A 12,221-nucleotide genomic window follows, 5' to 3' on the forward strand; every position below is an offset into this window, starting at 1 on the left:
GTGCCGCCAATTATCTCTGCCTTAATGCCAGTAAGACGGAGATCCTCCTCATCGGCACACCTGCTCCCTCCTTTTCTGTCACTCTCTGGCCGGCCGCTCTTGGACCTCTCCCTGCTCCCACCTGTGAGGCTAAAAACCTTGTGGTCATCTTCAACTCCATGCTTTCCTTCTCTGACATCTCTAAGAAGTCACACTACCAGCAGCACCTCCTCAGAGGTATTCTTCCTTTCCTCTCCTTCCCCAAGAAGCTCACTGTGTCTCCAGAGCCCTGGTTCTCTCCAGGCTGGACTACTCCAACAGCCTCTTTCTAAATCTGCCTGCCTCTACTCTCTGCCCTGTGCAACTCATCCAAAACAGGACTGCAAGACTTGTCCTTGGCCTCAAGCCCAGGGTTCATATCTCTCCAGGACTAAAATCATTGCACTGGCTGCCAGTGGCAGCGAGCATTAAGTGCAAAACCCTCTGCATTGTCCACAAGGCCTTCTGGGGCCTGGGACCTCAATATCTTCAACTCTCTCTCGAGCTCTTCCCTCATCTGCCTCTAACTCCCTCAGGGTCAGTCGCTTCTCCAAGCAGCGAGTTGGTGGTAGATCTCTTTCTTCTGCTGGGGCCTGCCTCTGGAACAGACTTCCTGCCTCTCTGAAACTTGAGGAGAACCATCTCTGGTTCCGGAAGCACCTCAAGACCTTCCTCCTTGCTTCTGCTTTCTCTCCTCCTCTCCCTTGCTGATCTCCTGGCTGAATCTGAATCTGCACTGGTCACCTGGCTACCCTCTGATCTCAGGCCCAGGTCTCCTATCTACCAGTTGCACATCTGCACTGCCCCCCCCTGGCAATCCTTGCACCTGCCGACTGTTTCTGTATTCCTACAGCCCCTACTAGCACTTGACGCCCGATGTCTGCACTTACCCTTGCACTTGCCACCATCTGGCCACACTTTTATTTATTGTCTTCATTCATTTTACTGTTATCCTATGTACCGCACTGCTCCCTCGCCTACCCCCCCTGCACTTTTCCCCTTCCCCCCTCCCCTGCACTTGCACGATCTCAATGTCACCTGGCCTAGTAGGATCGTTGTCTCGGTCTTCCCCCCTGTTCCCCCTCCCTTTGCTCGTGTTATAAATGCCATTTCATATCATAACTGTCACCGAAGAAATGCACACAGTTTCCCTAAATAAGAGCAATTTAACATCAATGCTAATATGCACAGCAAAGTCTGTACAACTATTTGGAAAAAGCATTTAGATTTTTCCGACACTGGTAATCAGCTAACAAAGCACACATCTTACAACACCTTGTAAAAGGTCCCATATTGCCGGTAACAAGAGGACTACATTGAATGAAAGCTCTTACCAGTCCTGGCTCTCCAGCCATTGCGCCAGATACTGCCGGATCTCCATAGGAAAGTTGTCATCGTACAGCTGATGAACTTGTTCCAGACATTTGGTGTCAAGTTGCTGCAATTCAGACCACTGAGTCATTCTGCATAGGATGAACACACAGGAGAACAGTTAAAAGAGGTCTCTGGGTGCCAAAATATTCGCTTCAACGGCCACAATTTGGAGAACTGTTACACATTGTGATGAGCAGCTCCAACGTATAGACGAGTGTTTGCATGTATAATGGTATGAAACAAATGCCACCGTTTTTCCACCTACACTGGATTATATCATTTAAATAATTGAAGGTGGACAGATAACTTGTGCAATCGCAGAGCAATTATGTTTTCACTTGGGTGTGCCTTAAGAAAACGGCCACTGAAAAAGTCTGGAAAGTGATTCCCAATATGACACATAACATAAACCAACAGCACAAAGAGGACCTATTCAATAACAGCTAGAAAAAAACGTGATGCGCCCATGGGGCTAGTGAATCATTTCAGTTAATGAACGTTTGCGTCTAAAGCTGTAAAACACACACTTAAAACTACTGGTCTTCACATACTAACAACGCCTGTAGTTGTAGATACTCCGACATACACATCTTGACTTTAAACAACAACAAAAAAGTGTACTTTAGGAAACCTCATAGACTTCCCCTAAATGTATCACATAACGCCCCATTTACCCCCGTTGGTGAGGATTCAGATTAAGTGATTAGTTTACACGTTTACTGACTTGTATGGAGCTTGGGGGGGGGTTGACGGGGTGGGGGAGACACACGTCATTAGTGAGTACATTTTCATTAAAGGTTTAAAATGAAGTGAAGAAACGTCACTTATACATTTCTCTCTTTCCAAAGATATGGGAGCTTAGCTGGAAGGTTCCTTAATGGAGGACTAGCTAGCGATTCCCCAGAGCATGCATCAACGCACGTTAGAATTAATTACCTACCTACCGCATACGCGAGTCTGGGGATGGGTCCGAGGGGAGCATGGGGGCCGGAGACCACCACCCATTGTGTGATGGGTTATCAGGCAATAATGCCCCCATACATAATGTCGCCAGGAAAGGCCATTGGCGAGATTAATCATGGGGATGGGTTGCAGGGATGTACCCTGCGCCTCTTGTAAAAAATAAAAAAAAAGGAAATGTGTGGGTTGCGGTGGTGTCCCCCGCATGTTCAATGTAATAATGTCTCCACAAAAAACATCGACTTTCTTGTCAGGACACATTTTTGCGGGGATATTATTACATGGAACCGTGTGATGTAGGACTCGGGGAGCTAAATCAGTGATAGTGCCCCTCCCCCCCAACGAAAAACAACATGTGTGTTAGTATTCTGCTTAGCCACTAATCAAGCTGTGGACACACCCGTTTTGTATACACACCAGGACACAATTGTATGCCCAGGCTCCGGCCCCACAGCTCTACAGCTCTATTTAAGCCGACAGAAGACTGTTCTCTCATGCAAGCAGTTTCTCTCGGTCTCTCTCTCTCCTTTACATGATCTCGCTATACCTTTTGCCTCATCCTCTACTCTGACTTGCCCCTATCTCTTCCCTTGTCTTCTCTCGACCCCTTCATCTTCATCTTCTTCCTCTCCTCTCCTCTCCTCTCTTCTCTCCGATGTCCACACCCCCACTCTCTCTCCTCCTTAGATCTCTTTGCTCTTGTACTTGCACCCATGTCCACTTTTCTATTCTCTCCCGTCCTCACTCTGCTACTCTCATTCTCTCCCATCTTCAAATTAATTTCCTTACTCAGGCATATGGGGTCCGGCTCACCCGACCAGGGATTTGGTGCCCTGCTCAGCCCCCAATAATATATGGTGCCCTGCTCACCCCTCCACCCCCGGGGGTATAGTGGCCTGCACACCCTTCTCTAACAACTCTCTTTCAATTACCTCTACGCTTTCTTTCCCCCTCTCTTCACGTTCACTCTCCTTGCACCCCGACATTTTACACCCCCTCCTCACACTTCACTACATAGAACTGGTACTACTCTCTCTCACAATCAATACCACACCTGCACTCTCTTCAACTCTACCACCAACTCTTCAGCACTCGGCACCACCTCCCACCCACTGCCTGGTCTCTCGATCCACCTCCAGACCTCATCCATACAAACCCACGATATGTACTTCATTCCTTCCCCTTTTAGAGCACTCACTTCTTAGCTCTGACTCCCACGCCTTCTCCATTGGCTCTAGCGCTCACCGGACTGTTGTCCAATCTAAAGCTGTTCTTCTCCTGGGGCCAAGTTATAGAGTTGAAAGTCTAGCTTACCTTAGCCCTTTTCAAACTTTTTGTAGGGCAGCAAACAGTTGCTCAGCCTGCTCGTTTTCCATGTGCCTTTTCTTGTGTGCTGTTAATTTTTGTTTCCAAGGCAGTTTGGGGAGGCCTTCTATGTCTCTCCTTCTCCCCTGCAGCCTCTCCTCACTCAGACTATTTTCTGCTGCCCCTCCCATCACCTGGCATCCGTCTAGGGTTGGTAGGTCAGTTGTCTGCTAGGCAAGAGAAATCCCAGTCCAAGCCCATTTAGTTCTAGATTTCATTCCCCTGGTTCGGGAATGGGCTTTCTTGGTTGTGCCCAACTGCATACTGGGAGTTATTTTAATGAAAGCAATAAAAGAGAACTTTCGTCCTAGTAGGCTTCCTGACCCAGGTCGAGAGGGTCCCCCCCCACAGAGTATTGACCCTGTCACAGTATGTTGACCTCAAATTGTAAATATATGCATTGTCCGTATGTAACACGACATTTTCAAACATCCACCTCCCCATTACAATAAATGGTGTCTGCAAAGTGTTAAATAAACTACCTAAAAATAAATGTTATTCATAAACCATCAATAAAAGGTTAAAAAAGCACAACCTGCTTGGTCAAGACTATTGTAGCATATTATGTTTCATGTGTTAGGGTTTGGCTTAGCTATATGTATGTCATGAAGATGACTATTTGTCCATCCGTGGTTCCGACACAGATTGTCCTAAAATAGGGTTCGAAAGTGGGGGGGAGATGGGAGCTATTTAGCTCCAGCTTGTAGCCTAGAAGAGCCTAGTTAGCTTGAAACCAACTATTACCAGGAACTACTTTTGGCTCCCCAGGCCAACTGAGGTCGAACAAACATACGTAGGGGACATTCATTTGAAACCATCTGCGAGTTAGCATTCAGACACTTCTAACATACAAAGCATAATGGTTCACATCATAAATAATGAACAAAATGTTAAGTTTGCATTTTATGTGGAAATTAGATTTGCATAACACGCTGTACTAGCTTCTGCTTAATGGTTAATTCCATATACCAAGGACCTCCTTTTAGCTCCTGCTTATCCAATCTTAATTTCGATCCATGCTTAATATGCAAAAAGTCATTGCTTCTTGCATTTTTATTATATTTTGTGAAATCTGAATATAGAAATAAGGGCTGCCAGACTGAAAACCACAGCAAATGTATGATAGCTACTGTGGAGTAACCCGAATACAACGTTCTGTGTTGACTCAAACCTTTAACCCATTAATTTCCTATACATTCATGTCATTATAATATAAATTGTGGGATCTGACAATGAAGCTGCAGTCCCCCACTTCTCTCCTAGGTAGGAGACCAAGATATGTTTTTCTCTCTTAGCATATCATGTACTTTGTCACGTATCTGCTCGCACAGCCTTGTGATTTCAGGTAGCACTGAATCTCTGACCTTCATTCAGATGGGAGAAATGCGATTGATGGTTGTAGAAGAAACAGGATATTTTGGCTTGAAATCTGTACCGCTTATGTAGGATCTTTGAATAGCCTATGTGCAAAGTCTGATATAAAAAGATGCAATGAATATCTACCCAGGTAGGCCCGTTCTGAACAGTATTGTTTCTCTTGTGTCTTAGTTCTAGCAAGCCAGACCACTTTGTTTGATTGCACAGTGAGTCCGTATGTGGGAAGACTTACGGAAGAGGCTCCCCACTGCTGGTGCAATGACTCAGCAGACCGAGGCTGATATTTATGACAGCGCCAAGGGTTTGGCCCCATTAGGTGGGGAACAGGGACCCCTCACAGCCTACCTGGGTTTTTACCAGAACAAGTCCTGCCCCACAGGTGGGATGAGGGATATGGGATGGCCCCAGTCTCTGACCCCACCCCCCCCATGAGCCATGTTGAATAAATATTTTGGGACTGTTAATCTAGCCATACCTTGCAACTCCGATGCTGGCCCGAGTTATTTTTGTTTAATTTCAGAAATACAATTACCAGCATGCCCAGCTACTGCCAGAGACCAGCGCAACCTACAGACTTGCAGGCTGAAGCATTATGGAGGGCGACACTTGCTGAAGGCCAAAACGCATTCCACCGAATCTCTTACCATGCATAAATGCATGCATGCGCTGGAGTCCCCCTGCTGGTCAGATGTGTATGAGGAAACAATTCAGTGAATGTGCGCACTCGCAGTGGAAGGTGCGACATGTGAGTGCTAAACATTGCTCCTTGCTGAGAAAAGCAGAACTGAGTACACAGGCCCATGCTCAAAATACAAGGAGAGTGTTAGGTAGAGCTAGGGGCCCCATTAATCAGACACACCACTCTCTTCACCTCCTGCACCATGAAGAGTCCGCATGTTGGGTTGGCTGCAGCCGTGTAAACAAAAGAATTACCCAAGGTGTCAAAATCAGACTTGAAATAGCAGACAAAGAAAATTAAACATAATACTCACCTTCATTCCCTGCCAAAGAATGATGATGTTCACCATCTGATATACTTGGCATAAACAAGGTTAGGTTAAGAACGGGCACAGTGTTAGTGTTGTGGTTGCAGTAGTCAATAAGATCAGTTCATATTTTGTAAGACAGGAAGTAGACAACGGTTGTGTTTCTGTTTTCAATAAAAACGCAGTTAGTGCAACAATAAGTGGGGAACCCAAAACCAAGTACTCAGACAACTGAACCACTAGTACAGCAGCATTGAGAGACAGCAAGCAAGGTAGTAATCCAGCAACGACAGGATCCAATGCAGTACTACAATAGGCTGCATCTGGTGCTTATCGCTGCACTTCTGTCAGTACTGCTGTAGAAAATCCAACACATTCATGACAGTAAAGAGTAAAGGTTTTGTAGTAATTTGGAAGGCTAAGCACTAGTGTGCTGCACCATGCACCTTTTATAGCTGTAAACACCTGTTCTACCCTAGAAGACCATAGGGTTCAGGTATATCTAAACAGGTCATGTTCTGCAAAAGATTAACAAGGGCAGCCTATATGGGAATCCATGCCATACCCAGGAATAAATGCATCTGTGTAACCGCAACAACCTGAGTGTCTGTTAAATGGTGAGCACCTACGGAAATATCATGACCCAAAAAATGTATTCTGTCTCGACAACTGAAATTATTGTTTGGAGGCTTAGTGACCATTCTTGGCCAATGCAGTCAAAAACGATCCTGTCCACTTGCTTCATAAGATTTTGAAGCTAAAATTGCTGAAGAAGTGGAGAAGGTGAGGTGTTGGTCGGTGAGAGAAAGTGGTAGGATGATTTGAATGCTTGTGCAAGGTGTGGGAGAGTAGAGGTAGAATGGGAAGGTGAAAAACGAAAGTATGACATATATGTGGAGAGGGGAGTAGTGGTGTGTGGAGAAGGGAGTAGTGGTGGTGTGGAGAAGGGAGTAGTGGCGGTGTGGAGAGGGGAGAATAGTAAAGTGAAAAGTAAAAGATGGATTGTTGGGTGTAGGTAGTGGAAAGATGAAAACCGGTGGTAAAGAAGAAGCGTGAGGCAGAGAGGAGAGATGGTGGATGTAGGAGTGTAGGAGAAATAGGAAGAGTGACAGATAGAGAGGGAGAGGAACACCATGGTGTGGAAGGAAAGGACAATGTGGGGAACGAGTGTCTGAAGGCACCAATGCTCACTTTGCATCACATTGGGGAACCTATATTAGGGACTACCTGGATTGTTCCCAAAGGGCAAAAGAGAATGTGTTTGTCTTTAGGCCATCACCTTAAGAAAGTCATCATCCTAGATAGTAGGTATGACTGATCTGTAGAGACAAACCTGTGGTTGAGGGATGCCTGGGTTAGGTAGACAACATCCTGCTCTAGACGGGAGAGAGAGACCCTTAACTAATACACAAATAAAAAACCTTGAACAAACCTTGAACTGTTTGAGAATTGATGTGAGTGAGGCCATTTGTGACACTCATAACTCAACACATACTTACTTACCTGTTATATTTTCCTTCTTTTTTTTCCCCCCACAATTGTTTTGTTCTGTTTTTATCTTTCAATATTTGATCATCTTGCAAGTGTTTGCATTATTTGAAATTACTGGCACGTGGCCTTGATGAAGCATGTACTGAGGGAATTATTGTGTTTCCTTTTCATATGAAACATGCGTCAGCCTCTTGAATTGTGTTATTGTAAACTAGGAACTGAATAGTTCCTATGGAACAGGACACTAATACCAACATTGCTTTGAACTGGATCACTCAATTAGGGGATTGTGTTTCAAGTGATAGACAAGGAACAACAATCTCTCAGAGTAAATTGTGTCATGAGATTAACGGTTTTAAACGCAATGAGGGCATTAGAGATTTTTGAAGTTTAATTACCAAAGACACCCTGCAGGAGGTAAAGAGGATATCTGAAATATTTGTGTTGCAGCCACTCCAACATACTTTAAAGATTAGTTGGTTGGTGCTATAGAAATACACAGCACAGGGATTTACGAATTCAGTGACCCCAACCCTAAACTTTTTTGTTTTCATACATGCCAACATGTACCGTTCAGTTTGTGACATGCAAATGCAGTCCCGTTTCTTCTTTGGACTAAGGGACTTGTAGTTATTGATTTCTCATATGGAACCAAGGGCTACAAGTCTCAGAATGCAAAAATATAGTACTGCCCCGACATATCCTGAATAGAATGGGGCATGAAGTATGTTTCTGTAGGCTATGTGAGGGTATGTCAAGTGCATTGTGAGGCACTGCTGAAAACTATGAGGGTCTTTGGACTATGTGAGGATTGAAGGAGCTAGGAGATGCCCTTTATTTATGTAGTTTAATAAAGTGCGAGAGCAGTACGGAAGGAGTTCCATGCAATCAACATATACCAGTTTATACATTCTGGATATATAAAGTGACAGATACAGACTTGCAGCACACAAACAAGGTCCTAAAACCATTATAAAACCACACATTAAGAATAGGACGAGGTGAGGAGAAGCTGGGGAAGTGTAGGTTGGTAAGTATGGGGAGGGGGAGGGTGGAGTCTAGCATATGAGGGTGGTTGAGAGAGAGGTAGGTAAGTACATAAACCCTTACTGGAGAAAGGGAAAATACGAATGATTAGAAAACAAGCCACTGGAGGTGTATGTAAAGAAAGGAAACCCAAGGAGAAAGGGAGCAGGGAGGGAATGCATACCTAACCTTACTAAACAAACCACATACATGGGTGGGCCAGACAGCCGGTAAATGAAAAGAATGATGGGAGAGAAAATGTATGGTGAGATAATGGTAGAGGGAAAGGCGAACACACAGAACTCTATACGAGTACCCTCAATCAAAAAGATCAGAGTGCAGAATGCAAGCAAAATACATTAACAGAAGTCAAGATGAGCAAAGTGATATGAAGGGGGAGGGTAGATGAGGTAAGATAAGTGTGAGAGAGAGAAACAAGGTGCAGCTCTATGAGAAGAGCACACAGGGTTGTGTAGTAGACAAAAAGGAGTTTATATATCATGTTGGATTGAACAAAGGAGTATGAAGGAAAGAACATAATCTAACATCAGTTGCTTGCATAGCACCTAAACCGCCCTAAGGAGCTTTATTTTTATTTATTATTAATGTTATATGTTTTACAACAAAACCTTCAGCAATAATTCCCATACATAAAACCCATCAGTATTAATTATAACAATCAAGAAAAATGTATTCAAACTGTAAATGCTCGTTCATTTTTATTTCATTTTAAACTTCTATTAGAAAGCGTACACAATGCACTCACTAAAGCCACATGTAATTTTGACGCATTCCTAAAAATCATTAGAATACAAAAAATAGTATTAACAAATCTATTAAAATATTAAGTCATTATCTCTTCGAACACTACAGTTTTGTTAGCGAAGATTATAAAATTGTTCCAGTCCCACAACGCACTTTTTTCTCAACTTCCTTAAATAATAAGGCCAAATCATTACGTAAAATATCTGTATCAGAATCTATCTAAATTCTAATCTTCTCTAAACACTGTTTTGCCCGTTTGCATTCAAACATTGTTCTCAAAGACATCATTCTAAACTCACTATGGCCAATGGACAGAACCCTGGAATATGCAACACTAACTTCCAATACAGTGGCTACAGTTTCTAGCCAATTTGGTAAAACGATCAATTTTTTTGCCAGACCATAGGTAGTCATATGTGCAATATTTTGCGTGTAAACAGTTCTAAGAGGGGTCAATGTAAAACCATCACATTTTATATTAAAAACTTTTATCGCCGCTATGGCTGAGCAAACTTTATTTACAAATGTACTGCATACCTGGTTCAGTTTTCTTATAATTTTGAAAATATGTTTTTAAGTGCATATGCTGGTCCACAATTTCAATATATTACTTTCCAATCCTCCACCTAAAACTGGTAGGTGCTTTCCTTATACTATGAAATATTTTAATTTTTTGTTTTTCGTATATTTATTTCTAATTTATTTTCCATACTAACACAAACATGGGACGGAGCATCCCCAACTGTCATGGAGCGAGGACGTGCTCCCCTTAAGCTCCCAGCGGATCCTGCTTAAAAAGAAAATTTCCCCATGCTTTGATGTCACCTGCGCTATATGGCGACGTTCCGTTGAGGTTTTAAGCACAGTCTGTGCTGTCATCAGACTGGGGCTGGAGGCAGTCAAGCAGCGATGGCTGCACTGGTGGATGGGAGGTGCCACTATGCCAGAGCACCCGCGACTTTGGCTTCCACCGGTCCATGGCTGGCGGCGATACGCTGCTGTAAACTGTTTGGCTGCTGTTCGTGAAGGACACTAGATGAGAGCATGGTGAAAGACGCACTGCCTGCAGGCGGCTGTGACTGCCTCGCTGAGGCTCTGAGGCACGTGGGGCTCTCCAGCTGCAGCCTGGATATATGCATGGCTGAGAGAGAAAAGAAGAGGCTGTCCTTGTCTTATTGATTGGGGCTGGGTCCCTCTGAATTGCCGTTCTTTCTGTGCGAAGGGCACATTGCACAACACAGTGTTGGCATTTCTGGGCTATTTTAGATCTCACTCTTGAGCCTGTCTGCCGGATCCGACATCTACAGGAACGGCTAAACAGACCAAGATGGAGTCTTTTGCTCACAAACATCTGCCGAAAGCGAACCTTCCTTCCGCTCCGGAGATGGCACAGGCCTATTACATAACCGGGGTAAGGGTCACATTTTTGAGGCTATAGCGTCCCTGAGGTCATCTGTGGAGTCCAAGATTGACGAGGTAAAGATCAATGTTAACTTGCTGTGGCAGGATGTACGTTCCCTGCCGGAGGGCATAAATGATTTGAAGGAGAAGAGGGTCAAGATCCAACTAATTATGTGGAAAGCATAATGTTACTGGGTGTGGTCCTGGTGCGCTGACAGAGGGATTCACAGTTCAGATGGCGCATAGAACCCCGAACCCCCACACCTCCCTAGCCCGTTGCTTGCAAAAAACCTGATCTTTAAGGACGAGGAACAGATCCTGAAATTCTCCAGGAAAGGGGGGCTTATACGAAGACCATCTTCCACACTGGCCATCTACCCGGATTATGCTATGCAGTCAATGGAGAAGAAACATGTTTGTCCCAACCAAGGAAAGGCTTTGCCAACAAGGTCAGAAGTATAAGTCGATTTACCCTGCTGAGCTAAGGTGCTGCACAGAGGGAAATCTCACTTCTTTGATAGTCTGGATGACACGCACCATCGGATGGACAGTAACAAGATGGAGTCATTGCGAGATAAACATGATCACAAGCGTTGACGGATGAGAATATTCCATTTATCTTCAATGACCCATATGATGAGCGTTTCTGAACATTTGGTCTTTATGGATAGATGTTCCAAGCATGGGGTCTGATTTTGTTTAGTACGTTGAACGCTAAATGGAATGTACTAGTTATTTTAGCTATGCTCATTCTGTTTACTTTGTACTTAGTTAGGTTATCCCCTGCTGTTTCATACTTTTAGGGTGTACACTGGGGTTGGGTACGCTTTGATGCCTACCGCTGCTCATGTTTTATGCGGGAATTAACTGGCATAGATGCTCGAATAGCACTCTACTATTCAGCTCTGGTTCTGGTTTCATGGTTTGGTTATGTTATTCCTGCTTACCTATACACTGCGGCTTATACACATTGGAGGATGGGATTGTTTCTCTCTGTGCTTTGAGTGATGAAGTCATTGGAACTGCCCGGGGAGATACGGCTGGTCTCTGACCTGTAAAGGGAACCAGGGAAGGCAGCGTCAAGCCACTTATCATCTGCTCCCAACGCTACTGTTCTGTATATCAAGTGGACTGGTGGGTTGCTCAGAGAAATGGCAAGAGACACTGTGGGTGCTGCTTCGTGGCGAATAAGCTGAATTTTGTGACCTGGAATGTGAGAGGGGTGAATAGTTATCTTATACGTACCAGGGTCAGGTTGTATCAAGAAGCGGGGGGCGATAGCTGTACTCCAAGAGACGCATTTCACAGATGCCAAACAAGCTGATCTCATCAGAAAGTGGGGATGCATTGGATATGGTACTCATTATTCCACATATGCTGGGGGGGGGGGTTGATATGGGTGACTGCCTCATGCCTTTGACTCCTGGAGAACCACACAGATGGGGAGGGTAGGATAGT

At 44.4% G+C, this 12,221-nt stretch overlaps 1 protein-coding gene across 3 annotated transcripts in view; it reads right to left on the reverse strand.

Annotated features, from left to right (window-relative positions):
- The window catches only part of STAT1 (signal transducer and activator of transcription 1), an 876,601-nt gene that overhangs the window by 832,967 nt on the left and 31,413 nt on the right, over nt 1-12,221 (reverse strand). For all 3 annotated transcript variants that reach the window (XM_069615679.1, XM_069615677.1, XM_069615678.1), the window contains exon 2: nt 1,353-1,481. In XM_069615679.1, the coding sequence (XP_069471780.1) occupies nt 1,353-1,480 (128 nt within the window). In that variant the 5' untranslated portion in view covers nt 1,481. The remainder of the gene's footprint in view (nt 1-1,352; nt 1,482-12,221) is intronic.

The sequence above is a fragment of the Ambystoma mexicanum genome, chromosome 9 (assembly GCF_040938575.1).
Source record: "Ambystoma mexicanum isolate Mex_15411 chromosome 9, UKY_AmexF1_1, whole genome shotgun sequence".
Taxonomy (NCBI): Eukaryota; Metazoa; Chordata; class Amphibia; order Caudata; family Ambystomatidae; genus Ambystoma; species Ambystoma mexicanum.